We start from the raw sequence: 26,135 nt of genomic DNA on the forward strand, positions 1-26,135 counted from the left end.
GCCTGCTTTTTCTGCCAAGACTATGTGCCAGATCTCCTGGGAAGCTTCATCGGGGACTTCCATGGAGAAGTGATTGCCCGGGAAGAAGATTCACTGTGCACTGTGCTGCTAACACAGGTCGCAGAGCGCGGAGGATTGTGAGTGCTTCGCTGTTAGTCGGGGCGAGCGCGTCGGGAGCGGGGTGTGCGGGAGGATCCAGTCGGGGGTGGGCGTACGGGGTGAGGGTACCCGAGCCCAGCCCCACCCCAGGGAGCCCGACTCAGCCCAGCCCAGCCTGGTCGAGCCCAGCCCATCCCCGTCCAGCCCAGTGGTGCCCGCGGGGTTCCGGAGGGCCCGGCGCTGGAACGGCAGCCCCTCTTTGCGCGCCCGGCCGGCGCTGGCGGGGCGGAGGCGCTCGGCACGGAGGAGGCTCGGCGGGGTGCGGAGCGGAGCTCGGTGTTCGGTGCGCAGTGTCCCCGTGGAGCGGACCCGCCGTGGAACCCCTGTCGGTCGGGGCCGTGCCTGCCAAAGCCCCAGGGCGGTGCTTTGCTGCCCAGCCGCGCTCCCGCTGCCTGGCCGGCTCTCGGGCTTGGCCCCGAGAGCGCTGGGCTGGAGTTACCCACTTCCCCGAGCTCCGCAGGACGTTGCCAGACCCTGGCTGCCGGCTGCATCGCTTGCAGCTCCCTCGCTGCCATGTTTTTTCTGCCAGACCGTGACCCAGATTTCCCGTGTTAGCGTCCCCAGGGACCTCCGTGAAGAAGTGAAGACCTGGGGCTGCTGGTGCAGGTCAGGAATGGGATTGGGGGTGTCTGTCCACTAGCATAGCACCAGGCTCGTCCTGGCCCACATCACTCACCATCAGTTGGGCACAGAACCACACAAACACCTCTCTGGAGGGCCTAGAGCTGTGTTTGGTATTTATAAAGTCGCTGCTGAACTCGGGAAGACAGGTTGCAAACACCGAATCAAGGCTCCAGAACTTATCTCCATAGTCCCTTAGCAATGAAGTCCTTAATTGTGCTTTTAGTGTGCACGCAGGAGAGCCCCATTGCAAGCAAGGAGATTACTCACTGCTGGCAGTGTCAGTGCAGAGAGACAGCTTTAGGGCTTGTTTGCACTGGAGATCACATTGCCAGTTTCCATGTTTGTGTCTTTATGTACCCTTACCTATGACTTTACTGGATGTTACACAGCCACACACTCAGGGTTTCCTTCCCCCGGAGCAGAGGTGGTGCAGTGGCAGAGTCCCAGCATTGGGCAGCTCTCCAGGACGGCTCCGTGGAACTGGGCTGTGTGTTCAGGTGCTGCTCATAGAGGTTTACTGGTGTGCAGGTTCTGTGCTGGTGCTGTGTTCCTGCAGGCTTTAAAAGAAATGAGAAAAGCTGCCGGTGACGTGACACTGTTTAACAGTGCAATTTATAATGTTTTTTTATTTAGTTAATGCAGATAAAAAGGCTCTGCTAACTCGCCTGCCCACTAATATCACACATCTGTATGTTTTATGATTAATTATTCTGTATCCTGGAAACAAATGTTAAACTGAGACCTTGAGTTCTTTAAGAAGAACTGAGAATTATTGCAATAAGATACAATATTTTGATAGGATTTCAGAGCAGTTTTCTCTATTTTGATTCAAGATGTTTCAAGGAAAGCAGCCTTGTCTGAGAACTGGCTTTCTGCAGAATGCTTCTGTCTCTGCAATGCATCTCAACTAATATTTTGTTTATCCTAGCAAAGGGTGAAAGCTTTCCAGCTGGTCAGCATGTTTAGGAGAGACTTGAGGCCTGATTCTTGGCTCTTCAGCTTTCTGGTGAGTCTTACTGTAACTTAATTTCGTATTTGAGATAATACTAATGCTTTATATGAATGTTACAAAACATTCTCTCCAACAGGTCAGTAGTCTGTCCAGGAGTCTTTTTGCCTTTGCAGCCCTTGCCAAGAATCAGACTTCTAAAGGTTAGTGTTTTTATCAGCACTTTTGCATGTTTTTACAAGCAATATTCAGCACAGAGAAGCAACACATTAAAAGGTGTCCAGCAGCAGAAACAGAAGTAGATAAACTATAAACTTTTTCTGATACATGGTTTTGTGCCTGAAATTATATTTGCAGAGCTAAGTATTTGCTTGGCTAACCATTAAATTAGTGTCTAAAATTAGGTAAGTACTGCTCAGCTGCTAGTCTTTGTGCCACTGTAACTGCAAACAAACAACATTATTTTATGCTTTCAAATTGCATCTGCAAATGCAGAACCTGATAGGAGCTGGGAAATGGGGATAAAATGAATACATTTCCTTGTACGTAGCTGCTTGGAACCAGCTACCCTGAGGGCAATCCCTGGGGGTATTACAGTGAGGTTTTTCTTTGGGCTGAGCTTGGCATTGTTTTGTATGTCCCACTGAAGTGTGCCCAGCCCCTGCCCTAGGCCAGTAATTCAGTTTGTGGGCAGATTCACAAATGTCCCTCATTTTAAGGCCAATGTAAAAAACTCCAGTAGTCTGGAATTTTTTATCACACTGTGCCCACTGAACATACCGAGGGCTGGATTCGGAAGTGAGCTCCTGTCTTCAGCCCCTCCAGTATAGATCAGGCAGTATTTCTAAATGCTTGGAGATGCTGCAAGAGGCTGACCCTGTATTGCATGTCATGAAAGTGGGTTGGAAAGGCTTTCTGCTTCTTTGTATTGTGTGTCTTTCTCCAGGTTTTGCTCCCGTCACGATTGAGACCTCAAGACACATGTATGAATATGTGGCCACTGCTTTAGACTGGTGGCATGCAGACAGATTCTGTGAACAGCGCTTTGCTCAGTTGCTTGTTGAACCCCAAGGCAGTGAGCAAGCTTCCTTTAGCAAATTGCTGCATTTCCACCACATCAGAGGTTCTTTCTGGCTAAATGAAAGAGATGGTGTCCTTCACAAGCCAAAACGGAGACGTGAGTATAAGTGAGCTTGGACTACTTGGACATGTTAACTGCTTGGTCTTTTTTGTTCTGATTGGAAAAGTTGCCACTCGGTTTTTACTGTCATTGTGGTACCACCCAGGACCTCTAGTCACAATCTGGAGCTGGCAATATGAACAATGGTGATCCCAGCACATCAGCTGGTCACTGACAAAATATTTTAATGCATTGCCACAGAAGGCTGTTACAATGGGGCTCCTCTGCTCTGCCCTCCTGTACCATCCCCATCTAAAGCAGATCTAGCTGTGCTCAGCCTCACTATTTGTGACCTGCAGGTCCTGCAGAGCAATACTAGAGACAGGGCTGGGAGAACAGGCATTCCTCAGCAGCAAGGCACCACAGGGCAAATGCCTCAGACATCTTGTCTGAGATGCTTAGGAACATGTGCTTCCTTCCATATTCACTTTCTGCAACCCTATTTGCTAGAAACCTATGTTTCTGGAAATTACACTCACTGAAATGATTCAGTCTCAGCTTGCCTGCCTTCCTGATCCTCTCCAGGTACAGGGGAAACAGAAGCCTTGCTCCATACTTGCAGGATGTCCTTGCCTGCAGGGTCCGTGCATTCTTGAGTAGGAGGCAAGTGAAAATGATGTCTTCGTCACAGTGGAAGATGATCAGGCTTTAGCCCATGCTTCTTCTTTTATGCTGACTGAAATATCTCTTTCTAGGGAACCACATTGTACCAGTCCTGGTGTTTGGAGACAAAACAGACACAAAATACGTGAAGGTGCTCTCTGACTTCCCAGCGCTGCCTGCTGTCACAGCCTGCGCCCACCTCCAGTGGGACACCAGGACCCAGGAGATTGCTACAATCTTCTCCTATGCTGTGCCAGCTTTTATTAATGAGTTCCAGCTCCGTGGCTTTGTTGATGAGGAAGGATTTGTTCGATTTGCTCTCATAGTCCATGAGCACCATTCCCCATATCTGCCTGTGTTCCGTGCTGATGGGCAGTGGCATCACTTCTGTGTGACCTGGCAGCAGGAGAATGGGACCTGGGCCATCTATGCCGATGGTAAAAGAAGAGCTTCTGCCAGTGGTTTGTGTGCTGTGGGGTCTGCCCCCCAGGCCATCTACGGCCAGGGGACTTTCATTATTGGGCAAGACCAAGATTCCCTGGGAGGCAGCTTCAAGGAGAAAGAGTCCTTCAGTGGGAACATCACCGACTTGCACATCTGGCAGAAAGTTCTCAGCATGGAGCAGATTGAAAAGGTTCGGTCATGCTGGTTGGTGGAGCAAGACCTTGTATTTCGGTGGAGCTCAAACACTCTGGAGATTGAAAGCACCGTTCGGGAAGTGACTGCACAGTTTCTTTGCCCAGGTAGATCTCATTACCCTCACTGCTTCAGCTCCCTTCTGCAGAGGGGGTCAGCATGAAGGGATAGTCCAAGAAGCCAGTCCCATTCTTGGAGAGGGAATTTGGTGCAGTTTGTGGAATGATGCTTCTCCTTTGGGAAGGAAAGCAGAAGCACATTCAGAGCTGGGCTGAGCAGTTTACAAATCGTATTTACAAGCACAGTCATCACTGAACCCTTGGTCATTGAAGACCGCTGCATGGCCCTAGCAAAGACAACTGCTCAGATGTCCTGGGGATGGTGTGTCTCTGGGGAACCTGGGCTTTCTCTTTGTTTGTGTTTCCACAGGGCCTGTTGAAGAATGCCGAGTTTTTGAAGTTGGCAGCAATGGATTCAGTTACACGTCCTGTTCGCAGACTTTGCCTTTTATCTGTCTCTACAGAAAGGGTACAATATCTATTCCTTATTTATTCATTACTTCCACAGCATTAATTTCTGGAGGTCCTAGGCAGGATGATGGGCACTGATGGGGAGGCCTTGTGTCTGCTCTGAAGAGATCACATGCAAAACCTGCTGTAGCTGTGACACTGCTTCAGTTGCAAGCACTCTTGACAGATTACTTTGCTATTCTCCAGTTAAGCCATGGTTGTACACATTTATGTGGCTTCTGGATGCAGTGCTGTACAATGCCCCACAATCCCAGCATCTCCAGACTCATGGGCCAGGGGGACACGGGGAGGAGGCAGTCTGTCTCTGGGATCTTGTACTAGAAATAAAATAGAGCTGTGAAGTCTCCTTTGTCCTGAGTGTCCTGCAGACTTACCCACCACATGAGGACCAGGCTTTGAACATGGCATGTGATAACCACACTGCTAGACACCACAGCAATGATTATGTTTTATTCTCAGATGCATACTGGCAGCTGAAAAAAGCTCATCTAGAATCCAGCCATTCACTTGTCGACCGTGTGAACACGCTTGCAGAGAGAACTGTGGTGAGTCCTGAGCCCCAGAAGTGGCAGCTGACACCAGAAGCAGGCAGGAGCTGTTGGGGTGGACTTGCTGGCACCTATGGGTGTTTGAGGTCACTTTGCCAGCAGTGTGACCAATACAGATGTAACTCATGCTGTGATCAAACAAAGTATTGCTTCAGGTTGACTCATCTCACTGAGGTTGAGAGGCTAGACAAGAGAGTTCAAAATGTCAAGGCAGATCTCCTATGATATGCCCAGTTAGCCAGGCTAGTGTCCTCACACCAGTGAGGGCATGCAGGGTGTTGCCAAGGCATAGCTGATGATCAGGCAGAATCAGGGCTCTGCACTGAACTGAAACGTCTTTTTCATGGCAGATTCCTGAGAGTATCTTTACAAGTGATGTCCAAGACATGAACCTCTCCGTTGCTCTTGGTGCTCTTGATGTCTTGACAACTGTTCTGAAGGAAGGAGAGACACCCGTGCTGGAGCCATCTGACCTTCTTTCAGTGCTTCAATTACTAAAGCAAGTTTCTGATGTGGAAGTCCAGGAGGGAGAAGAGCTGAAGATGTTGGAGCAGTTGGGCCAGTATTATGTGGAAGTGACTGAGTTAATCTTGGAAGAGCAGAATATTGAAACGTGGTCATCGGTCAGCCAGGTAATGGTGTCATCAGCAGTCTGGCTGCTGTGTACCACAGCTGTTCATCTTGTGTGTGCAGCTCCTTGGCCTGCTGTATGACTACAAGCTAAAAACTTGTCCTTGCATGGACAGCCTTGCATATAGCCTTTCTGGACGTATTCTGGAGCTTGTGAAAATGCTGCAAACATGGGCATGGAGCCGCCTTGCCAGCTCAGATAAGGACTAGATGCCTTACTGTTGTCTCATTTGCTGGAGATGCAAACAAGTTCTTCTGCAAACAAGTGCAGTCAAGTGGTGCCTTCCTTGCAAACTCCTCCAGTGGTTGTCTTGCCTCTCTTCAAGAGACCAGATAATCCTTGAGGTCCCTTCAAACCTGGTATTCTGTGAGGCCTGGATTTACAGGATTACACAGTTTGCAGATTCTCGGTGCTTTTTAGATTCCTTGCTCCCACATCCTGCTCCCTCTGGCATGGCAGTGCCCTTCACTTTCTGGTTTGTTGTATTTTCCATGGGTGGGCTGCCAAGGAGCTATTTGTCATCAGCCCCCACGCTCTTCAAAACACTGTCAGGCTTTGTGTGGGGGATTTCCATCATCCCACCCCCGTCAGGATTTTCCCTATTAGTTTCTTCCCGTCTCACATGGGTCTTTTTTATCTGTTGTATGGTCTGCATTCTCCACCTGACTCTGGGAAATGTGTGGCAGCATCTGGCCTGGCCAATGCTCCAGGAGCCAAGCCAGAGACCTCCAGAGATGAAAGGATGCTGAATAGTTCAGTTTACCTCATCGCTTAGGTCTCCATGGTCACAATTACTCACAGCTTCTCGATAGTGGCATAGAAACAGCTCTGGCCCAGTGTAGCTGGTGCAGCAGATACATCTGCTGAAGGAGAAAGGGGTTGAGTTTATGTACTACAGTGGTGGCGCTTGTCTCCTTGCTGTAGGAACTAGGAACATCCTTTAGTGAAAAAATCAAAGGAAAAGCAAACCAAAAGCCTTCACCTCCAACTTCTCTTTTTCTCCCAAGCATTTAAGAAAGCTCTTGTGAGCTGTGGAAAGTGTGAGCTGGCAATGCAAGTGCTGATTTTCATTGCTCCCTCTGTGTTTGCAGGTTATCAGAGGGCCCATGGCTGTTGTTGAGCTCTGTGACAGAATGGTGTCACTCTTGGCTCCACTGCTGACTGCAGGGAGGACAAAGATCACGGTCCAGCATGGGAATGTTGGTGAGTGGCACTGTCAAAATGGGGGGAGGGCATCTTACCAGGACCCAGCTTAGTCATCCTGTCTGGTTCCCAGTCTGAGTGAGGAGACAAACTTAACCCACAGTTTGCACTGAAAGAGGTCTGTCTGCTACTGCTATGAGTCTTGACTGGGTCCTTGTGTCCTTCTGGTAATTTCCTGTAGCAGCAGCTCTGCAGAAGGCTGAACCTTGGATCGGTATCTTTTTTTGCTCCTCCACAGGGATGGAGGTCAGGAAGCTAGAGCTGGGCAGGCAGTTGAGCAGTGAGGCATACCTGGTCCAGACCCCTGAGAAAGACAGTCACGATCTCATTGAAGTTCCTGCAGAAGAAATGCAAAGACTGGGAGCCAGAGGTGGGTTATGATGCCCATGCTTCCCTGGGTCTCACCTTGCCACTTCTGCATCTTCCTTAATGGCAAGAACAGTCAAGGTTAGAGCAGTGGTGCTGCAGTGTGGACTGCTCAGAGCTGCTCTGTGTGCCTGTACCTGTCCTGCAATGCTCTGTCCCTCCAGGTCTCCACAGAGTTGTGGTGAAGAACATGTGGTTTGGCTACAGCTCCCTGCAGCGCTGCCTGTCCGGCGCTGTCAGCACTGCTGTCTTCCAGGACATGGCTGCCTCTGATGGAGGACAGAAGTGGGTGAAACACAATCTCCCCCCTTGCATTCCTCTTAGCTCCGCTGGAGAGTTCATTTCCAAGTCTGAGATGCATCGTATCTCTTCTGTATGACTCTTGCCCCCTTGAGGCTATCTGCTCTGTTGGGGTGGGCTGAGGACAGAAGCTGTGGGGCTGCTGCAGGGTCCCCTCCTGCTGGGGCAGAAGCTTTGGGAGCCGGGATGCCTCTGAACAGTGGCTCCCAAAGCCCTGGAGCTCTCCAGGGAGCTCTCTGGACACTAGGTGGGGATGGCAGCTCGCACATCCAGCGCTGCTCCTTTCCGGACCTCAGGCTCAGCCACCGTGCTGCTCAGCTGCCAGCCACTTGAGATGCTCCAGTCCCTCATCTGCAGTTATGGGGGGACTGGTGGTGGTTTCTGTTTGCCAGGTAATCTGAGGTACTTTCTGCCCTGTGCCCAGGGCCTTTGCTGGTAGCACTGAAGCACTCCAGAAGTGGCTCTGGATCTCTCCAGCTGTCTTATGTGTATAATGTGAAGCCCTGTTTTCTGGTTCCTGGTCCTGTGCTTTCCCTGACAGGTACCTGAGCACTGTTGTGGGCACTGCTGTGATCTCTGCTGCTCTGCTTAGTGACTACCAGGAGATCAGCACGTCTGTGCGCTACCGTCTGCAGCACCGTGTCCAGGTACCCTGAGCAGGCGCTCTGCTTCTAATGCTGCACCCTGACATGATAGGCTGTGCCCAGCCTTGGCTCATGGCCCTCAGACCTCTTGGACTTAGGGGTGTCCCATGCCCAGGTCTCTAACCTTGACTCACATTTCTCTGGGGAGGTGTTTTTCCTGTGCTGACAGACCTTGTTGCAACCTAGTGAGTGGACTGCATCAGTCTGTGTATGTGTATGGATATGTAATCTCTTCTTCTCCCTCTCTGCCTGCAGGACCTGCCCAACACACCAGTGGGACCCATCTGTGCCTTCTGGAACTTCAGCCTCAGGTGCCTTGTTTCAGTTCAGGTCCCCAGATTTATGAGCTTTTATTTCACCTGGAAACCTAAAGATGACAATATAAATGTAATGGTAAGAGTAGGGATCTGTAATTCTTCTCCTGCTTTGCATGCTGGCATCCTTTATCTGCTAGATTAGAGCACTCTCCTGGGAAGATTTCCCTTGGAAAAGTCAGTCACAAGCAAGTGACCTTTAATGAGGTATATGCAACTAAAATGGAAAGCCCTAATTAATTATGATTGTTGCCTGCAACAAAGAAGGGTTGGTCCAAGATATACAGCCCAACAGACATGCAGGACTCCCAGCCCCATAAATACTGATGGTTTTTTCTGCTGAATGTCACCACAGTGAGCACTGAGACTGTGATATATTATGGATTGGTAACTAAGTCACTCAAGTGCAAAAAAAACTCATTTGAGTCCCAGTCTTGTAACAGGCATGAATCAGTTTGAGGAAGGTGGGAGGAGGGTGTTTTTGGAAGCAGCTGCTCTTCTCTTGGTACTGGAGCAGGTTCAGAGGGGCAGCACTGACAGGGTTTTTAACGTACATGTTGACACTAGGCCTATTTTCTTGTGCGTGCCTGCTGAATAAGGTAAAGCTGCTGAGACAGGATGAGCCAAAGGAAAGTCCGTATGAAAAGATGTCTCTGATATCCTCCTCTTCCTCCTTTCAACTCTGCTGCTCCTGGGAGAGTGGAATTTCCTCAACACCTTAGCTTTCTGATGAAGTGAATGGTAATTTCCATGTGTTTTCCCTGGGGTTTTTTTGCTGCATGTTAGCCCAGATGCTGGTGGGATGTGGTCCACAGCTGGCTGCTCTGTGGTGACGTCTCTCCCGGACTCTACTGCCTGTTTTTGCAACCACACCACAAATTTTGCTGTCCTGCTGCAGGTGTACAATATGCAGGTAAGCGAGGAGCCTTTCTGTGCTGCTCTGTGGGGTGGATGCCAAACTGGGAGCAGTCTGTGGTTGATTTCTGAGGATTTTGTGTCTTCTGTTGTTTCATGATTGGAGCAGAGGACCACCAAGGAGGAACTCACACTGCAGACCTTGACTTTTATTGGATGTGGAGTTTCTTTCTGTGCTTTGATAGTTACCTTCGTATTATTCTTGGCAGTTGGGTAAGAAAAGTCCAGACACTTGTAGCCTTCCCTGTATTCTTTTATACTTTGCTTCAGAACAAGTAGACAAACAAGATACACTTTGTTGGTAGCAGAGGGCAGGGAGGGGAGCAGTGGTTGCTGGCTACAGAGGGGGTGCAGTGCTGGTTGTTTTCTGTGGAGATGCTTGTATGAGCTGTGCACACACCTGAGTGTCTGTGGGAAGACTTTTAGCAATAACAAATAATGCTACCATACTGCATCTGAGGGCTTCCTCTCTTCTTGCTCAGTGTCCCCAAGAGCGAACGAACAACCGTGCACAAGAACCTGATCTTTGCATTAGCTGCAGCAGAAGCTCTGCTCATGTTCAGTGAACTGGCCAAGACCAACCAGGTAAGCCCACCAGAAAGTGTCCTGTTGAGCCAGCAGGACAGGCCTGATCAAGCATTATTGTCAGAGCAAACAAAAGTGTAATCACTCTTATTAATGTTTCATTAATCACTCAAGAACTCTTCAAAGTGCTTGTGGATATTTAAACACATTTCTACACATAATTTGCTCTTTTCCTCCTGACCATACACACTCAGAAGCTCGCAGAGGACTCCATCTCCTGAAACAGCATGTTATTTCTCTTCTCTCCAGGTGGTGTGTTTCATGATCACTGCCTTCCTTCATCTCTTCTTCATGGCAGCCTTTTCGTGGATGCTGGTAGAGGGGCTTCTCCTCTGGAGCAAAGTGGTAGCAGTCAACATGAGTGAAGACAAGAGAATGAAATTCTACTATGTGACAGGCTGGGGTATCTACAGGCTCCTTTGCATCGGGTGCTCAGAAAAATGTGTCAATTTTTTGTCTAGCAAAATTTTCAGTAGGATAGATTCCCAAATGTTTGATTTGATTCAGTATGAGAGCTGTGTGCCGCTGCTCTGCAGAGGCTGTATCTTTATGTGTCAAAGTGCAAGTACTAGAATATGTAAGTTAAAAACATTTCTGTTATTTTTCTAAATCCAAGTGTTCAATACAAAAAGTAGGAGGTTAATGGTAAGTTCTTGTTCTTGGAGAGCATTACTACTCTCTGATAGTAATTAAAATATAAATATGTTCCTGACTAAACACCCTTTATTCTGAGTGAGCCCCTGAGGGGCATAGAATTTATTTGAATAAACTGAGTTTCATATTAAAGAGAAGCCTCTTCAGGTCAGTGCTCCTTGCAAAACACACACCTAGTTGGACATTGGGCAACTGGTTCAAGTATTTTAGATTGTTTTATGTCTTTGATTGTCCATTTTGTTAAAAAAGCAATCTGAAGAGTAAATTGCTTTGATCAGGACTCAGGACTTGGAATGCTTTATACCTAGGAGAATGATGCTGACAGCGTATAAATCTGGTCTGCAGAGCCGGGACTGATTTCAGCTGCAGTAAATTGATGTTGCTCATGAGGTTTCAGAGGCTAAGCTGGCTCATGCTGGAGTGTGTCTGGTCAGGGGGGGTTTGAAGCAATTGCCTAGAGCACAGCTGACCTGCATGGGTCAGCTCTGCTTTTCCCTGGTTCAATCTGTGCTTTTTTCTGCAGGCTTTCCAGTCGTTATCGTGGCTGTGACCCTTGCAACTTCCTTTGACAAGTATGTGGCAGACACCCACTGCTGGCTGAACATTCAGACCAATGTCATCTGGGCCTTTGTTGGCCCTGTTCTCTTCATCCTGGCTGTAAGTGCCAAAACCTGCTGGGAAGGTGTGATTCCTTCGTGTCTGGTTTTAGGAAAGCACTGCAGAGTCAGGGGTGTCAGCACTTCTGTAGCTAAGGCGATGCTCACGTTGTGCCTGCTGCTTTTATAGGAAATTTTTTATTTTATATATGCTTTCACAATATAAAAAATCCTTGTAGCCAAAGCAGCTTTTTGATAGGAAAAACATGTTTTAAGAAAACTTTGCTGACCAATTCTTGTATTGGCTATTAAATTAGGAATATAGATAAATGTGTAGTTTGACTGTGACACTGCCCTAACTGAAGGTCTGATTTTCATATGGGAACATCTATGCCCTTGAAGTGCTATCAGTATCATTATACAACAACACAGTGGCAGAAAAAAGTGCCATGTTTAAGAGGTCTGGAATAGACACTTAACAAGGAAGACATTCTGTAGGAGAAGTTTAAAGATAAGTTTTCTAGAGTTCATACATTTGTGGATAGCTTTATGAAGTATTTTGTTCACTGCTTTCTTAGCAGTGATACATTTCTCCCCAGGTTATGACACCTAGTTATTGAGTTCCAGCAAAAAAGCCTTACCCCTCTGGATTTACGATTACAGAAGGTAACCAGGTCCAGTGCTCTTCTTCTGTCAGGTAAACACCTTCGTGCTGTTCCGGGTGGTGATGGTGACCGTGTCCAGTGCTCGCAGGAGATCGAAGATGCTGACACCCAACAGCAGCCTGGAGAACCAGATTGGAATACAGATATGGTGAGCAGCGAAAGGGCTGGTTTTCCCAAGCGTGGCTTCTCTGGGTATGAAATAGTGGAATTACTGAAATCAAAGCTACCCTGGGCATGTTGTCATCACCAGGAGCAGCACTTTGGGTCTGGGAATGGTCAGTGTGAGCATACCCAATTGTCTGCAGGGGTGACAACATGTGTGGGAATGCAGGTCACTGCTAAGCTGTCTGCCCCTTCCCTAACACCAGCTCACCATGCTGCTAAGCAGCTTGCTGGTGGGCATGCAGATGTCTGGTAAAACATCACTGTAAGGAAGTGAAGTGGCAGCTTGGGGTGTCTCAAGGAACCTGGGAGCCCAACTCAGTGCCCAGATTCCATGGAATTTTAAAGAGCTCTGAGCTGCAGAAGCAGCTCCTCTCCACTTTTCTGGACATTGCAGTTTGAAGGGGTCATAACTGAGTTTGTCTCAAACCTATCCCATCTTTAGCACTTGTGTGTGCCCCACAGAAGGATGCAAGTGGTAGAGAGTGCAGGGGTTTTGGCTATTTGCTGTTATAAAAAGCATTTTCCGTGTCAGTCTGGGATTTGGTTGATTGGAAGTAATGCTGTTGGGGATTCCATCCATGGGGAAAGGGGCGATGTGAACTTCTGTAATCAGTCAATGTAGAGACCTCTAAAAAACTGCTGCTTGAGTCATTTCTTTATCATCCTCTGTGGATCTTTATTGTTGTTAGCTGGCGCCGGATACCCCTGCTAGACACACATTGTTCCCCTCTATCATAAATAAATTTTCCCAAATTTACAGAATCACAAAGATAGGGCATTGCTGGAGGACAGGGTGACATCCATAGACTAGTAAAACAAATACAGAAGACCTCCTTGCAGCAACGATTTTGGGCAAAATAGCTCTTTTCTCATGGCTGATGACGTTAAAGAGCTCCCTTTTTGCTAACCCTCAGTGATAAATAAAGAGCAAGGCTGGCACACTGGAGGCTGGGAGGTGAAATGTTTGGTTTTTCCCCTCTTAATTAATTTTGTTTGCAAAGGAATTTGTTCCATAGCTACCATCTTGGGTGCCTTTTAGTGGACACATCATCTGTAAGGCACCTACTGGGAGAAGAGAGCTGTCGCCAGCATGGAGACAAGGACAGTTTCTTCTAAACCCCAAGATAAAGGCCAGGATGCTCCTAAACCTGTGCAGCTCTTTCAGGGCAGATTTACTCAGTGCTCTGTATAACCTAGTGCAGATGCCCCAGGCAGATCATGGTGAGACCCTCGGCAGGGTTTTCAGAGCCAGCCAGGGTTTGGCAGTCACTCTACCAGGACACCCTGGGCTCTGGGATGTGTCCACAACCAAGACCCCCCAGAGAGCTGCTGGCTGGGAAGTGGGTGCTTTGAAATGTGTCTAGGTAACCCTGAGCTCTTCTTCCTGACAGGGCCACAGCCAAGCCCATCCTGGTGCTGCTGCCTGTGCTGGGGCTGACCTGGGTGTGTGGGGTCCTTGTCCACCTCAGTGTCATTTGGGCCTATGTCTTCATCGTGCTGAACTCCCTCCAGGTGAGCCCTGCACCTCATGTGTACCTCCCACATACTCACATCACAGCCAAGCACATATCTGCGGTTTCTTGTGCTTCAGTGTACTTTACCTGTCCTAATAGTCAGGGACATTTGTCAACTCTGAAGTCCAGCCCAGCTTTCCAAAGCTGCTGTGCTGTTTTGTTCAAGAAAGCTAAGTTGATGCTCCCAAGGTACAAAATACAGCTCTGGAGACCTTGCTCATCTAATGGCCTTCCAGCAGCAGTCTCTGGAGTGTCCTACTAGTCCTACTACAGCTTTCCAGTTCAAATCTTGTTTCTCATATTAGATTTTCTGACATTAACATGGTTTCAAAATGACACTTGCAAGCTAATATGCTTGTAGGGAACTTCATTAGAGTTTTGATTTGGTCATTTACTGGACAATTAAAATGGAAACTGTCCAGTTTAATGGGGTAGACATCCTACCTGCCTGAAATCAGGCTCATTCCTGCTGGAGATGGACTGTGTATGCCAGCATCACCACTGTTAGAACAGGGCTGTTCATGGAAAGTGTCTCAGAAGTCACGTCCAGCCATAGCTTGCTTCATTGCTGCTTAGATGGTGTGTGTTCTGGGATGAGTGTTTTCCACCTGGTTCATGTTCAGACATACTTAGAGGTTGTGGCCCAAGCACTGTACAGGCAGAGCCACCTTCCCTTTGCTGGGAGGCCAGCTTCATTGCAGGGAGATGAGGGAAAAGGAAGTAAGAATCAAGGACTGAAAATCGTTACCTCTAAAGTCTGTGTTGCCTGCATCCATGCAGCTGCTCCCCAAGGATGCTTCCAGTGTCCACTGAAAGCTGCACTGGAATCTGATGGGATGCAGGAGTGTTAGGTGGAACAGATTGCGATGAGGGCTGGTGATCAGAGCGTTGCACAGAGATGCTGGAATTGTGTGTCCTTCTTGTGGCTCTGACTTGCAAGACCTTGGGGACATCATCTTATCTCCTTCATTCTCTTCATTCCTCTTTAGGCAGCACCAGCTGGCTACATTTGTAAGACTATTTGCTTGTCTTGGCATCCTCCAGGGCCATGGCTGTGGCTACCATAATTCAGAGTCATGTTGTTAATGTGTTAGTAGTAATAAGGATCTCCAGAGGGCAGAAAGTAACCCTGGTGTGTAAAGCAACACTTAATATTTGCTTCTGAGTTTACTGATTTCATAAAGAGAGTTTAAAACTTCAGCCAGCCTGTATGCGGTTAAGAGAGCAAAGCAAACTGTATTAGTCACAGCATCTAGGAGTGCTCCATTCTGCACCGAGCTAGGGCTGTTCCCAGGATCTCAGGGTATCTGAAACTAGGTGACAAAAACTCCAAGAACATGTGCTTGCCACCTGCGATGCAGAGCATCAGGCCTCTTGTTGGCAGAGAGAAAGCAGCTGTAGATGGAGCTAGAGAAGCACTGAGCATTGCTCCTGACGTGCAGCAGAGCATTGTCCAAGGGAACGATGGAGCTCTCTGCAAGGCAGGCAGTTACCGGCACCAGGGAGCCAGCCTCGGGGAGCACGCATGGATTCAGCCCAACCCCTGGGGCTTGGACTATGCCAGCACAAATAATTCCTGCGGGTACCCGCACAGCCAGTCCTGTCCCTCGGCACTGGATATTCACAGGTATATCTTGCCCAGTGCTTACGGACAAATCCTACTCCATGGATTCAAGTCAAGAGAGCAAACAGGTACTCCCCTTCAAACCATTTGGATCCAAAGATCCATCTCCCTTTTTCCTTTGGATTCTGTAGTAATTGGCATCTCCTGCAGCTTTCACTTACGGAGCAGCAGTTTGCAGTGCTTCACTCTGGAATACTTGGCCAGTTCCAGTGTAGCACTGGCCCAGATCTCCAAGGGTAAAATGCAGGCGTTATCACCATGTGCACGAGATGGGTGGTTGCTCCAGGCGCCGGTCCAGCAGCCGGGTGCTGCTCACGCACATCCGTCGGCTCTCAGATGGGGCTGTTCCAAGGCCAGACAAGGGCTGCCTCTCCACATCTCCCCTAGTAAGGATACCAGAAGAGTGGCAGGAGGTCTTTTGTAACTGTAATTAAATATAGCATCAGTTCTCTTTGCCTCCTTATGTCATGTTTAGGTTACCGAGCAGAAGAGAACTCCAGGCTCAGTGTTGTGAAGAGATGGGGTGAGCAGAGCTGAGAACAGCACCAGATATTTTCATTCAAACAATAAAACAATCCTCAGGCCGGGTGAACAAATCAGAGCAGAGTGGCCCAGCACAGTGTTTCTCTGCCTTGCTTCGGTGTTTGTGCTGTAAAAACATTGCAGGGCTGTTGGAACTAGGTGATCTTTAAGGCCTCTTCCAACCCAAACCATTCTATGATTCTGTGAAATCCCGTGATAAGTTCCCTGGTCCGGTAACTGCTAATACCCCTTGACTGTGGCCTGACAATGTCAGTGCACAGCCTACATCCTTCATGGCTCACTCGGCCTTTGATTCACAGCTGATGCCAGCAGAGGGGCTGCGGGATGCTGGCTGTCGTAACATGGATGCTGGGCGTATGGTGTTTTTGAGAGACAAGGAATAACTCCTGAAATTCCTAAATGTGTGCTCTGCGTGATACACCTCCTGAGACTGACTGTCACAAACCATGACAACATCCACCTTGGATGAGATAGGAGCCAAGGTGTCTGCTGGATCAGGATTTGTTTTCTTTCCTTGCTTTCGAAGTTATTGCTGCTTTTGTTTTTCTTTCTCCTAAAGCTCAGTGGGAGCCGTGGCTGTTACGTGGATGGAAAGTCGAGGGTTTGCCCATGAATGCACAGTGCTTTTTTGCCTCTGTCCCTTCGTTACCAAGTTCAGGTCAATTTACAGACTGCAGAAATGCTGGTGGGAAGCTGTGAAGTTGAGCGAAAGCAGGGACAAAGCTGTTCCATATCAGCCCCTTTGCTGACTGTCTTATGGATCGCCTCGGAATTTCCTTTAGGGCCAGTGCACTCCTTCATGCGCGAGTGTTGCGCAGGGAAGTTTCGCTGCTGTGGCTGTTTGTTTGTTTGACTGCTCTCCCTTTATCTGCCGAAAGCAAAGCCTCTCTTCAAGGTTACTCTGCATCGACACCAAAATGACAACTTCTCCAGGCAGGCAACACAGGAATTGAGCCGGGTGACTGCAAAGCAGCAGGGGAGCAGTGCTGCGCTGGAGGTGGCTGCCATGGCTGTCTCACAGACTGGCGAGCAGGAGGCAGCATCTTCCCTCCAGCCCACCGTTTCAGAGGCAGCAGCACCAACACCCTGCCAGCACCTAACGCTGTTGAGAAACAGCATAGGTAAAACCTGTCAGCTTCAGTTGAACTTGTAACGCTGAAAGGATGGTCCTGAGGATGGCTCAGGGCCACTTGCCTGTCTCTGGTGAGAGGGGACAGGAGATGGTGTTGCGCCCACGCAGCATGGAGATGGGGTGTGCCGAGCGCAGCAGGACCTGGTTGCCGGCCGGACAGACACCAGGCAGGAGCACCCATCCTGCTCTGTGGCTCCCAGCACACGCTCCGGTCTCACCTTCGGCCACGCAGTGCCTGCCCCGCCATGAGCGAGGAGCTGTGGTGTCCGGAGCCTTGCAGGCCGCGCCAGCACAAGATGGCGCGTGGGGAGAGCGGCCTCCTCCAGAGCTGCAGCTCCACTTCCGCCCGCCACGGCAGCCGGGCCTCCTCTGTTCCCTCCTCTGTTCCCTGCCCTGCTCCCTCCCTCCCCGCGCTCATCCAGAGGGATTATGTCAAGGAAGACCTGCCTTGGCAGCCTGAGCAGAGATCTGGTCTGGGGGAGTGACCAGCAGTGCTGGCTGAAGGACAGGTCATGGCGCCGTGCCAGGGTACTGCTACCACTGTGCCTGCCAAGAGCTCGCAGATGAAGAGCGAGGCTCGCTGCAGACAAGACGGATTGCTTCTCTTGCTGCAGCTGATTTATCTATCTGCGATAACAAAACACCCCACAGATATAACATAAATCTGGTGGGCCCGATAGGGCTGCCTTAAGGCCAAAATCATTGGTCTGGAGTTGTAATTAGCCCCAGGCGGTGGCCTCCAGGCGATGCTCGCTCTGGCCCTGCCATGGGCACTCTGCTGAGCACATCCCACACCGGAGCCGGGCACATGGGACCAAGTGTTTGGTTGTGGCAGAGCACGTCACTGCTCGCTGGTCCTTGGGCTGAGCAAGCAACAGCACCAGTTCAGCAAGGAGGGAGAGGATGGCTGAGACTGTGCTGGAGGAGGGAAGGATTGTCCAGACTGGGGCTGAGCAGAGCCTCTGGGTCCAGAGCCCATGGAACCTGGGTCACAGGGTCCTCTTGGCGCTGTGGTCTGTCACTGCAGGGGACAGAGGAACTGTCCCCAGCATCATGCTGCTCTTGGTCTGTGGGAGCTGGCAAAAGCCCCGCTGGGGTCGGTGCTTGGTGGTAAGGGAGGTTTGCTTCCCAGGTTTCAGTTCCCCCAGCAGTTAATTCCTGGTGGTTTCTGCTTCTGAGATCTGAAGGGGGAAAAGGAGAAGGAAGAGGGACTGGGGCAGGGACCATCTCTACTGAATTCTCTGTGAAGAGCCTGCTCTCAAGTGTGATCATAAGGAAGGTCCTGCCTACCTGTCCCTCGCTGTGCTGTGCCCACCATCTGTGCCTCTTCCCCTTAGCCCAGTCTTTAACCATTCTAGTGCTCATCAAATGAATTTCCTCCCATAATAAGCAGCACAAACCAGCCGTAAATCTCTAACCTTCCTGTGCTCTCTCCTTTGCAGGGCCTGTACATATTCCTGGTCTATGCAGTCTACAACAGTGAGGTAAGAGATGTGCCTACCTGGGGCTCAGTCACTCATCACAGCGACTGTTTATCAGCAGTCAAGGGGGTAGTTGTAACAGGCAGCATAGCCCCCACTGTGCTTCTGGAACAGTGATTGCTTTTTCTCCATGACTTGCTGGAGGATCTCTTGTTCTGCTAGAGGTGCTGTGGCCCTCTCTAACGTCCTTGCTCTGCTCCAGGTGAGAAATGCCATCCAGAGGATGAAGGACAAGAAGAAAGCACTCTCATTCACAGTAAGTTGCAAGGAAGCCCTGCTACCCACTTTGTTCATCAGGCATCCACCAGAGGAGAGCCCTAGACATACATTTGGTCTGCTTTGAGGAGATGATGTTGGAAAGAAGTCTTATGGGGTTTTCTTTGCCTCACTTCTTTGCAGTCCTGTTGAACAATGCAGATCCAGAGATGATCTACCCTGATTAGGCAGCTACCAGAGGGGGACAGGAGTCAAAAGTGCAGATGAAATCGGTCTTTACAATTGGATCTGGATCTAGCAGACTCACTTCGCAATTTTCATTGTTCTGTTTCTCTTCCCTGTCATTACAGAACTGCTCTCATCCCATCAACTACTTATCAAGTCCAAGAAACACGACCTCCTGGGAGACAGGGAAACCTTCTGTAGCTGAGAGCACCTTGTCGAGCCCTGTGCAGAAAGACCTGCCAGTGAAGAACATCACCAACAAAGGTAAAGGGAGTTGTCATTGCTGTTGTCCTAGGCTGTGTGAGGAGACCACAGTAAAATGTTATTCCCAAGGCTTGAATTCTAGTGCGTGTCCGTGTTAGTGTCTCAAAATGAATTTTCTGCAGAAAGGGAGGCAAAAGTGGCAGTAGGAAATAGGAGTTTTAGCTTCAGGGTGCAAAAAGGTTTTTTGCACCAGCCCGTTTGTGGGTACAATTATGCAATTAACATGTTAAACCCTTTGCTTCAGTGGGAGATACTTAGGGGACACAGAGCACCGAGCTCTTGGTAAAGCATGAATATTCCTACTTTCTAACCTCCAAACTCATTGTGCTGCTTCGACCCCTAGGAAATTTTGGAGCCAAAATTCCCATGGGGATTTCATCAATTATGTCACCTGAGAGACCGGTATGTAATGTCTTCTGTTACTCTTCCACCTTCACCCAGGCACAGAGCATAGTGGTTACATAGGAGTGGTGCCTGGTGGTTCCAGTGAGTAGCTGGGACTCAGGACACCCAATAGTGATACCAGTTCTGGCACAAATCCAGTGGTTTATGTTGAATAAGTCCCAGAAGCTGCCTGAGCCACCCACCCTGTGTGAATACTGAGCTCCTCTGTCCCAGGGCAATAGGGAAGTTGCTGAGTGCTGGTGAGGGACCAAGCAGGGTGTCAGCACAGCATCCATGCTCTCCTCCTAAGTGCCAGTCCAGACACACAGCCTTGCCTATCAAAGCAAAGGTTTTGATGCTCATCCTGGAGCCTCTGAGTAAAATGCAGCATATTGATTTAATTAGCAGCATATTGATTTAAGTCACCTAAAGCATTTGAGATGTGTGTTTCATGCCCATAGTGGCCACTCCTGTCAGTCAAGCCAACTGAGTGTTCGCCATCTTCTATAGGAGTCGTAGAGCAAGGTGGGCTGGCAGGCAGGAGCTCCTGGCCAGTGACCTGCCTTGGCTGTGCTGTGATGGTGCCAGAGGCAATTACATGAGCTGGGGCAGGCAACAGGGGAGAGCATGTGTTTTGTAGGAAGCAGAGGAGAAGGAGGCCCCAGAACAGCCAGTTTCCAAGGCAAGACCTCACCCCTGAGACAATGGGGAGCCAGCTCTGCTGCCACGCCAGGAAGGTGATTGCGGCAGGGACACAGACGAACAGAAGGAGCCAATGAATGTGAGCCAGTAAAGCACCAAGCTGAAGCTGGTACAGATCAAGGCAGGAGACTTCCCCCAGGGATAACAAATTAAAACTGGGCAGCACGGGCTTGCTGTCCCTGCAGTGGGCAAGTCACATCTGTCCAGGGGCAGCAGGCTGGGTTGTGCTGCCTGCAGCAGAGCTATATAAAGCTCAGTGAGGTATGGCCTAAAGCAGGGAACAAATTAGATTTGACTACTGTGATACCACTTCCATCTCCCACTATTAAAATGATCATCAGTCCCTGTGCACTTGACATACAAGTGCTGTAATTTCCTCGGAATAATATCCAACACTACTTTCATATGAGTCTCTCACTGAAGGATCTCTCTCCCTCTCTAATATTTATCCTTTGAAAGCCTGTGTCACATAGACAGCTCTTATTTATCCAGTAGATAATACTTCTATAGCTGGCATATCGTTTTGAAGCCACTCAATAAAATCCATATTTTAATCTCTCATGATTTATATTGTGGTTTTGCCGTTCCACCCTGGTGCTGAACACCAACCACGATTCATTCGTAGGTGATGCTTTTCTCAGCCAGCCAGGTGGTGGCTGTGTAAACTGGGAGCAGGGTAAGCTCCTGGCACCAGATAGGAGACGTGGGCCAAAGGCATTAGCCGAGTTTCCTAAGGCAGAGAGCATTAGCAGGCAGCAGATCTCCTAAATGCCGAGGCCTTGGCATTTTCTAGCAGGTAAAGATAGAAAGCACTTTCCCCCATGTGAGGGTCACCAAGGTATTTGCTGTATCTTTGCTGCTTAAGCATTGAATTTTTAATGTACTTGTTTTCTTTCTAACTCATGTGGATGCAGCAAAAGGCCCTGGATGGTGCTACCCTCCCCTGGATAGGTGCTGCTTTCTGTGCTGTTACTTATTTAAGTCAGTGCTGTTTTTCCTGCTCCCTGGCTAAATGAGTCATGGCACTTGCTGGAGAAGCGGTGAATTAAGAATGTCACTGGCAGCTGCACAATAGTTTGGATGAAGAGAAGATGCTACTTAAAAACGTTTGAAAACACTTAAAATGACAAAACACAGCGAGTGAAGATACAAACACAGACAAGATGTTCTTGTGTTCCAGGTTTTTAAATGTTGTTTGGTGATATTTATTGCTGTTGGGCTGGCAGCAGGAATTTCACACCTCACTTAACCGTTAATGATGGTTAGCATGGTGCAGGCTTGTGTGCTCTCTTTCCACTGCAGAGTGGGGGGAGAAAGTTCTCTTTTCCTGGATTTTCCAATGGTCTTCAGCATGGTGTCCTGCTGTGTCCAGGGACACTCTGCACTGTGCTTGCCCCTTGGGGACTGGGATGAAGGCTCCAGTTCCCAGCTTGTGCAATGACTCAGTGGCAAGGATTTTGTGATGCAGAAGCTGGGTGATGTGGGTGCCCTGTCTGACCCTGGGAGTGTGATGGGAGGTTACCAGCAGCCAAGCAATCAGATCTGTGCCTTCTGCTAACAGAAGTTCTCCCCTCTTTCAGGCTGTAGAGCTGACAGCATTCAAATCCTCAGGTAACATTTGCCTACATAATTTTCTTTCATTTTTGTGAACTGTGGTTTCTGTGGTTGCTTTTATTTCTAAACTGATTTGGTGGGTGCAGCCCTGGCCAAGCCATTGGGAGATCTGTGTCCCCCTGAAGAGATGAGGAAGAGGAGGGGTATGGAAGCCCCAGCACCACTGGTTCAACAGAGGGTGCCTATCTCAGGGCACTTGTCTGGCTTCTCCCCAGAAAAACCTGGCCTGCTTTCAGGGGTGGCAACAGCTCTTCGCTGCTACAGGGTATTTTAGCCCAACAGCTGCTGCAGAAAGAGCTGGTGGGTGTTAGAAGTGCCAGGGAAGGTGGGGTGTTCAGACAGGGTTGGATTTATGAGCTTAAAAGCAGCCATTTAGCTTCTTCTGTTTCAGGTTGTAGAAAGGCCAATGTCACCATGGAGGTGGGTAGAATTAAAATCAGAAATCCCTCCTAAGCTCCAGACCTGAGTGCTGGGGAGAGGCTGGCAAACCTCAGCTCCCTCTTACCTGCCTGACTTCCCTGCCTGGCTTTGAGCAAGTCACCAGTCCCTCCAGGCCATGGTTGTAGCACATTTAGCTTTATATGTTTTTACCAACCGTGGCCGAGTACTTCCAGCACCCTGAGAGCAGTCTCTGTATGGGATCACTCAAGCAAACAGTGCAGGAAAGGAGCACTGGGGATGGATTGATAGCATTTTTTCCTGCATTGTTACATTCTCTTTTGTCAAAGGCAGCAGTGCATTAGCAGGTTTCTGATTTTGCTCCACATTAAGTGTCTAAGCAGGGCATGCTTAGACTATTTTCGAGACGATGCCACCCTGAAGCATTGCAGCTTTCCTCCCTGCAGTGGACACATGAGCAAGGCAGAAACAGTGGCATCCAGGACTAAATGTGCTGCAGCATTTCAGGCATAGGAGCGGGTTCTCAGAGACAGCAAGACCTACACCCAGCACATGCGTTTGTGCTCTGTACCCCCACACTGTCACCTGCTCCTGCGTATTTTCATCTAGCCACATCTGTAATTAAACTCCAGCTGTGCAAAGAGGTGGGTTGTTTAGTTTGGTTTTGTTTTCTCAGGTAAGACCTCAGGTTGCTTTTAAAGCCTGGTTTTGCCCAGAGGATGGTGGGGAAGCTGGGCTGGGCCTGGTGCCTGGCTCCTCACACACCGACTGATGCACAAGAGCCATAAGCAGGCGGAGGTGCAGGGCAGTGCTGTGTACAGCCACCCTCTCTGAGCGCACGGAGAGCGGCTCCTCGCACGCCCCAGGGCAAGGGAGCCCTTGGTTGGGCAGTCCTTCAGCCTGGGGTGAACGAGAAGATCTTGAACCAGAAGAGCACTCCTCTGCACACTTGTGTATGTGCAAGCTGGCGTGCGGCACAGCGCTGGTGCTTGCTGTGCTGTGCTGCTCCAAGGCGCCGGGCTCAAAGACAAGTGCTTCCAGCCATTAAAAGAAATAATAAAAGGCAGCAATGCCCAGCTGTAGCAATGCCTGGAAGACCCCAGGGCAGCTCAGCATTGCACAGGCTCCCATCTTCACAGCTTGTTCAACAGAGGCAAGTGCTGTGTAGCTCCTGGGGATAACAGCTGCCAGGGGAAGCAAACCATAAACCTGTGTGCTTGATGGTGAACAAGAGACAAATCATTGCAACACAGACACTGCTTCTCTTCTCCTATTTGTTTTCTCCCAAATAATGTCATAAAAAGAGACATATTTTGCCCCCGGTATCTTTATCTGAAAATTTCCAGCCAGATTTAATGAGTATTGTGATGTACCAGCAGCAGGAGCTCATGCAAAAGCCCAGGAGGAGCCCTGCGCTGCAGTCCAGCAGGGAGAACCGGTGGGCAGTGGGAGTGCTGGACCCTGGCCACTGATGGGAGGTTCAGGGCTCAGATGACTTGCTCACAGTCTCCCAGGAAAGCTGTGCTGGATCTGGGATGGGATCCACCTCAGCCATGCTCTTGTGAGAGCCATGGGCATCGTGCTGGCTCAAAGTGCAAGAGGCAGCGGTGATTCCCTGGAGGGAGGTGGGTGAGCTCTCAGTGGTGTGTTAGCACGTGTGAGGATGAAGGCAAATAAAATCCAGGCAAATACAGGGCCGGTTTCAGACCCACAGAAATGAGGAGTTTGGCAGGGTGGCTGTGGCCTGGAGGTAGGCACAGGCTCCCTCCCCACCCCCAGTGTTAGGGCTCCCCCCGCAAGGACTCAATTCACTCAGAGAGGCCACACGTTTCAGCAGTAATGAGCTCCAGCCCAGCTGTACAAAGCTGCACACTGCAGCTAGCCACTGCCCGGATTCATTACACCCTTTATGTAAGCAGGGGATGGCCAGGGGGGTTCACATATTTGCACAAACAATAAGTACTGTCTTCCTTGTCTTGGCAAACAAGAGCTCCAAGAGGCCTCCACATCCTCCATCTCTTCAAGTGATGGCTGCTTTGTTTCCCCACGATAATTTCATTATTCTGTTTGAATACATTTATATGTTGCTAAGCCACACATAGCAACATGGATCTTGTCTCCATGGCCCACCCTTTCTCTGATCAATATCAAGTAATTCTGCAACTCTTGCCATACCGGGTTCAATAAGATTGGGTTTAAAATAATAGGGAAATTATGAGTCTTTGGGATTCAAAGCCAGTAAAGCACCTGAGTGTTGTGGGCACTTGGAGAAATGCAGACCCCCCGCCATGCCGACCCCACTGGGCTGTGCTGCAGTGGGATGGCTGCTGCCATCCATGCCATGGTCCTTCCCAACGGGCAGAAGGTACCTTATGCCTGCTAGAAGGAGGGCATCAGTGCTGTCTGCCATGACAGCACTGGTATTTTCATTAAATCCCATTTAAACCTCATTCTCCAGCATTCTCAGAGCTTGCAGCTGTGCATAGTGGGCTAGTTACTGAGTGGAAAGAAGAGGTTTCTCTTTACAGCCACAGCCCTGTACACAGAGGCTGTTTTGGCTCCCTGATGTAAGGGCCATATTTCAGAGACCCCTAAATGGGCAGAGGGGCCCATGGGATGGCAGAGCCACCAGAACCAGGCCTGTGGCTGCCTCCACCCACCGCTCCATCCCAAGGCAGGTTTGGGCTGTGCTTTTCCACAGGAGTCCTTTGGGAAAGGGAAGGACCCCTGCCCTCCCCTCCCTGGGAACACAGCTGAGACTATCTCTCTTTTGCTTTAGGTTTCTGAGAAGTTTCTAAGTGATGGGCCCAGCACACCGAGGCTCTTCCAGCAGCCAGGAGGACGGCAGGTCAGAGGATACAGCTTCCATGCAGAGGGCTGGCCCAGCCCAGGCAGAGCTGTTAGCCCTGCACTTCTTCCTAGCAGCATGTGTGGACAAAACTAGGGCAGGACTGGGGCAGCTGGGGTCTCACGGGGGCTTTATCTACTACCCAAGGATGCCCGGGGCAGCCATGCCCATGCTTCCATGCCAGTGAGGACCGCTGCCTCCTCTGGCCCTGCTGCCAGCCCATCACACTGCTCTGCTGGGGAAGGGTTGGGGACAGGCTATGTAGGAAGCACATGCACTAAGGAAGACAGCAGCTGGCTTCAAGCCTTTTCCAAACTGGCTTCTATAGCATCTTCTGCTGTTTAGGACAAAAATCCTCTCCCTGTTCTTCCTGGGGTTCCCACCCAGCTGGCATGGCCCCTCTCTAGCTGGGGTTATGTTTTATCTCCCTCTGTTCTTAGCATCCGACTAGTGTTTAGAGCACATAAAATGTGTTGGGGTTTTTGCTGATTATGATGACAGTAAATGCTGATTTTAAAGGCAGCCTTCTCTCCTTGTTGCGGTGTATCCATGGGAATGGGCTGGTGTTCAGCAGCGCCTTTACACAGCTGAATGCAGTGCAGGGCAGGGGACCAGGGCACTGCATGTTCTCACATGCTGTCTCTTGCATTGCACTACATTCCCTGGTCTCAGCACAGCGTGTGCTGGCTCACGTGTATTCATGTGCTGTTGGGAACTGTAGCCCTCCAGCAGCCCTGTGCTGCTCAGGAGAGTGAGATGTGAGTGCAGACCATCACTGTGGTTATCAGAGCCAGCCAAGCAGAACCTCCAGCCTCTGGGGTGGGGGAGAGCCAGGGCGAGGGGCACTTCCCGGTACTTACAATCTTACAGGCAGGTCACCAAAGCTATTGCTGTGCTTAGCTGTGGGTTTGCTCCCTGCCAC

The 26,135-nt window shown here is 49.7% G+C and overlaps 1 protein-coding gene across 5 annotated transcripts; it reads left to right on the top strand.

Moving 5' to 3' along the window:
• Positions 1–379: 379 nt before the first annotated feature.
• On the top strand, positions 380–25,731 carry ADGRD2 (adhesion G protein-coupled receptor D2). 5 transcript variants are annotated; one of them, XM_065695391.1, is made up of 26 exons: positions 380–765; positions 1,712–1,789; positions 1,872–1,935; positions 2,679–2,909; positions 3,608–4,258; positions 4,581–4,679; positions 5,141–5,226; positions 5,580–5,861; positions 6,952–7,063; positions 7,302–7,433; positions 7,594–7,714; positions 8,271–8,376; positions 8,629–8,684; positions 9,474–9,600; positions 9,712–9,815; positions 10,085–10,187; positions 10,437–10,590; positions 11,365–11,498; positions 12,135–12,250; positions 13,659–13,779; positions 18,523–18,564; positions 18,764–18,817; positions 19,128–19,266; positions 19,610–19,668; positions 21,933–21,963; positions 25,145–25,731. In XM_065695391.1, exons 2-26 carry the CDS (start codon positions 1,742–1,744, stop codon positions 25,150–25,152), a joined length of 3,180 nt encoding a protein of 1,059 aa, XP_065551463.1. In that variant the 5' UTR covers positions 380–765; positions 1,712–1,741; the 3' UTR covers positions 25,153–25,731. The 5 variants fall into 5 exon arrangements, with proteins under 5 accessions (XP_065551463.1, XP_065551460.1, XP_065551462.1 ...); XM_065695388.1 differs by lacking the exon at positions 25,145–25,731 and adding an exon at positions 22,738–22,969; XM_065695390.1 differs by lacking the exon at positions 25,145–25,731 and adding an exon at positions 22,797–22,969.
• The last annotated feature ends 404 nt before the right edge of the window (positions 25,732–26,135 follow it).

The sequence above is a fragment of the Lathamus discolor genome, chromosome 15, assembly GCF_037157495.1.
Source record: "Lathamus discolor isolate bLatDis1 chromosome 15, bLatDis1.hap1, whole genome shotgun sequence".
In the NCBI taxonomy this organism is placed as follows: Eukaryota; Metazoa; Chordata; class Aves; order Psittaciformes; family Psittacidae; genus Lathamus; species Lathamus discolor.

Bases quoted from the DNA above. Each gene is read 5' to 3' on its own strand.
- ADGRD2 (XM_065695388.1), top strand. From the start codon at position 1,742: ATGTTTAGGAGAGACTTGAGGCCTGATTCTTGGCTCTTCAGCTTTCTG. The intron at 7,715-8,270 runs GTGGGTGAAACA...TTTCCCTGACAG, and splicing joins GCCTCTGATGGAGGACAGAA to GTACCTGAGCACTGTTGTGG. The intron at 19,267-19,609 runs GTAAAGGGAGTT...TTCGACCCCTAG, and splicing joins GAAGAACATCACCAACAAAG to GAAATTTTGGAGCCAAAATT.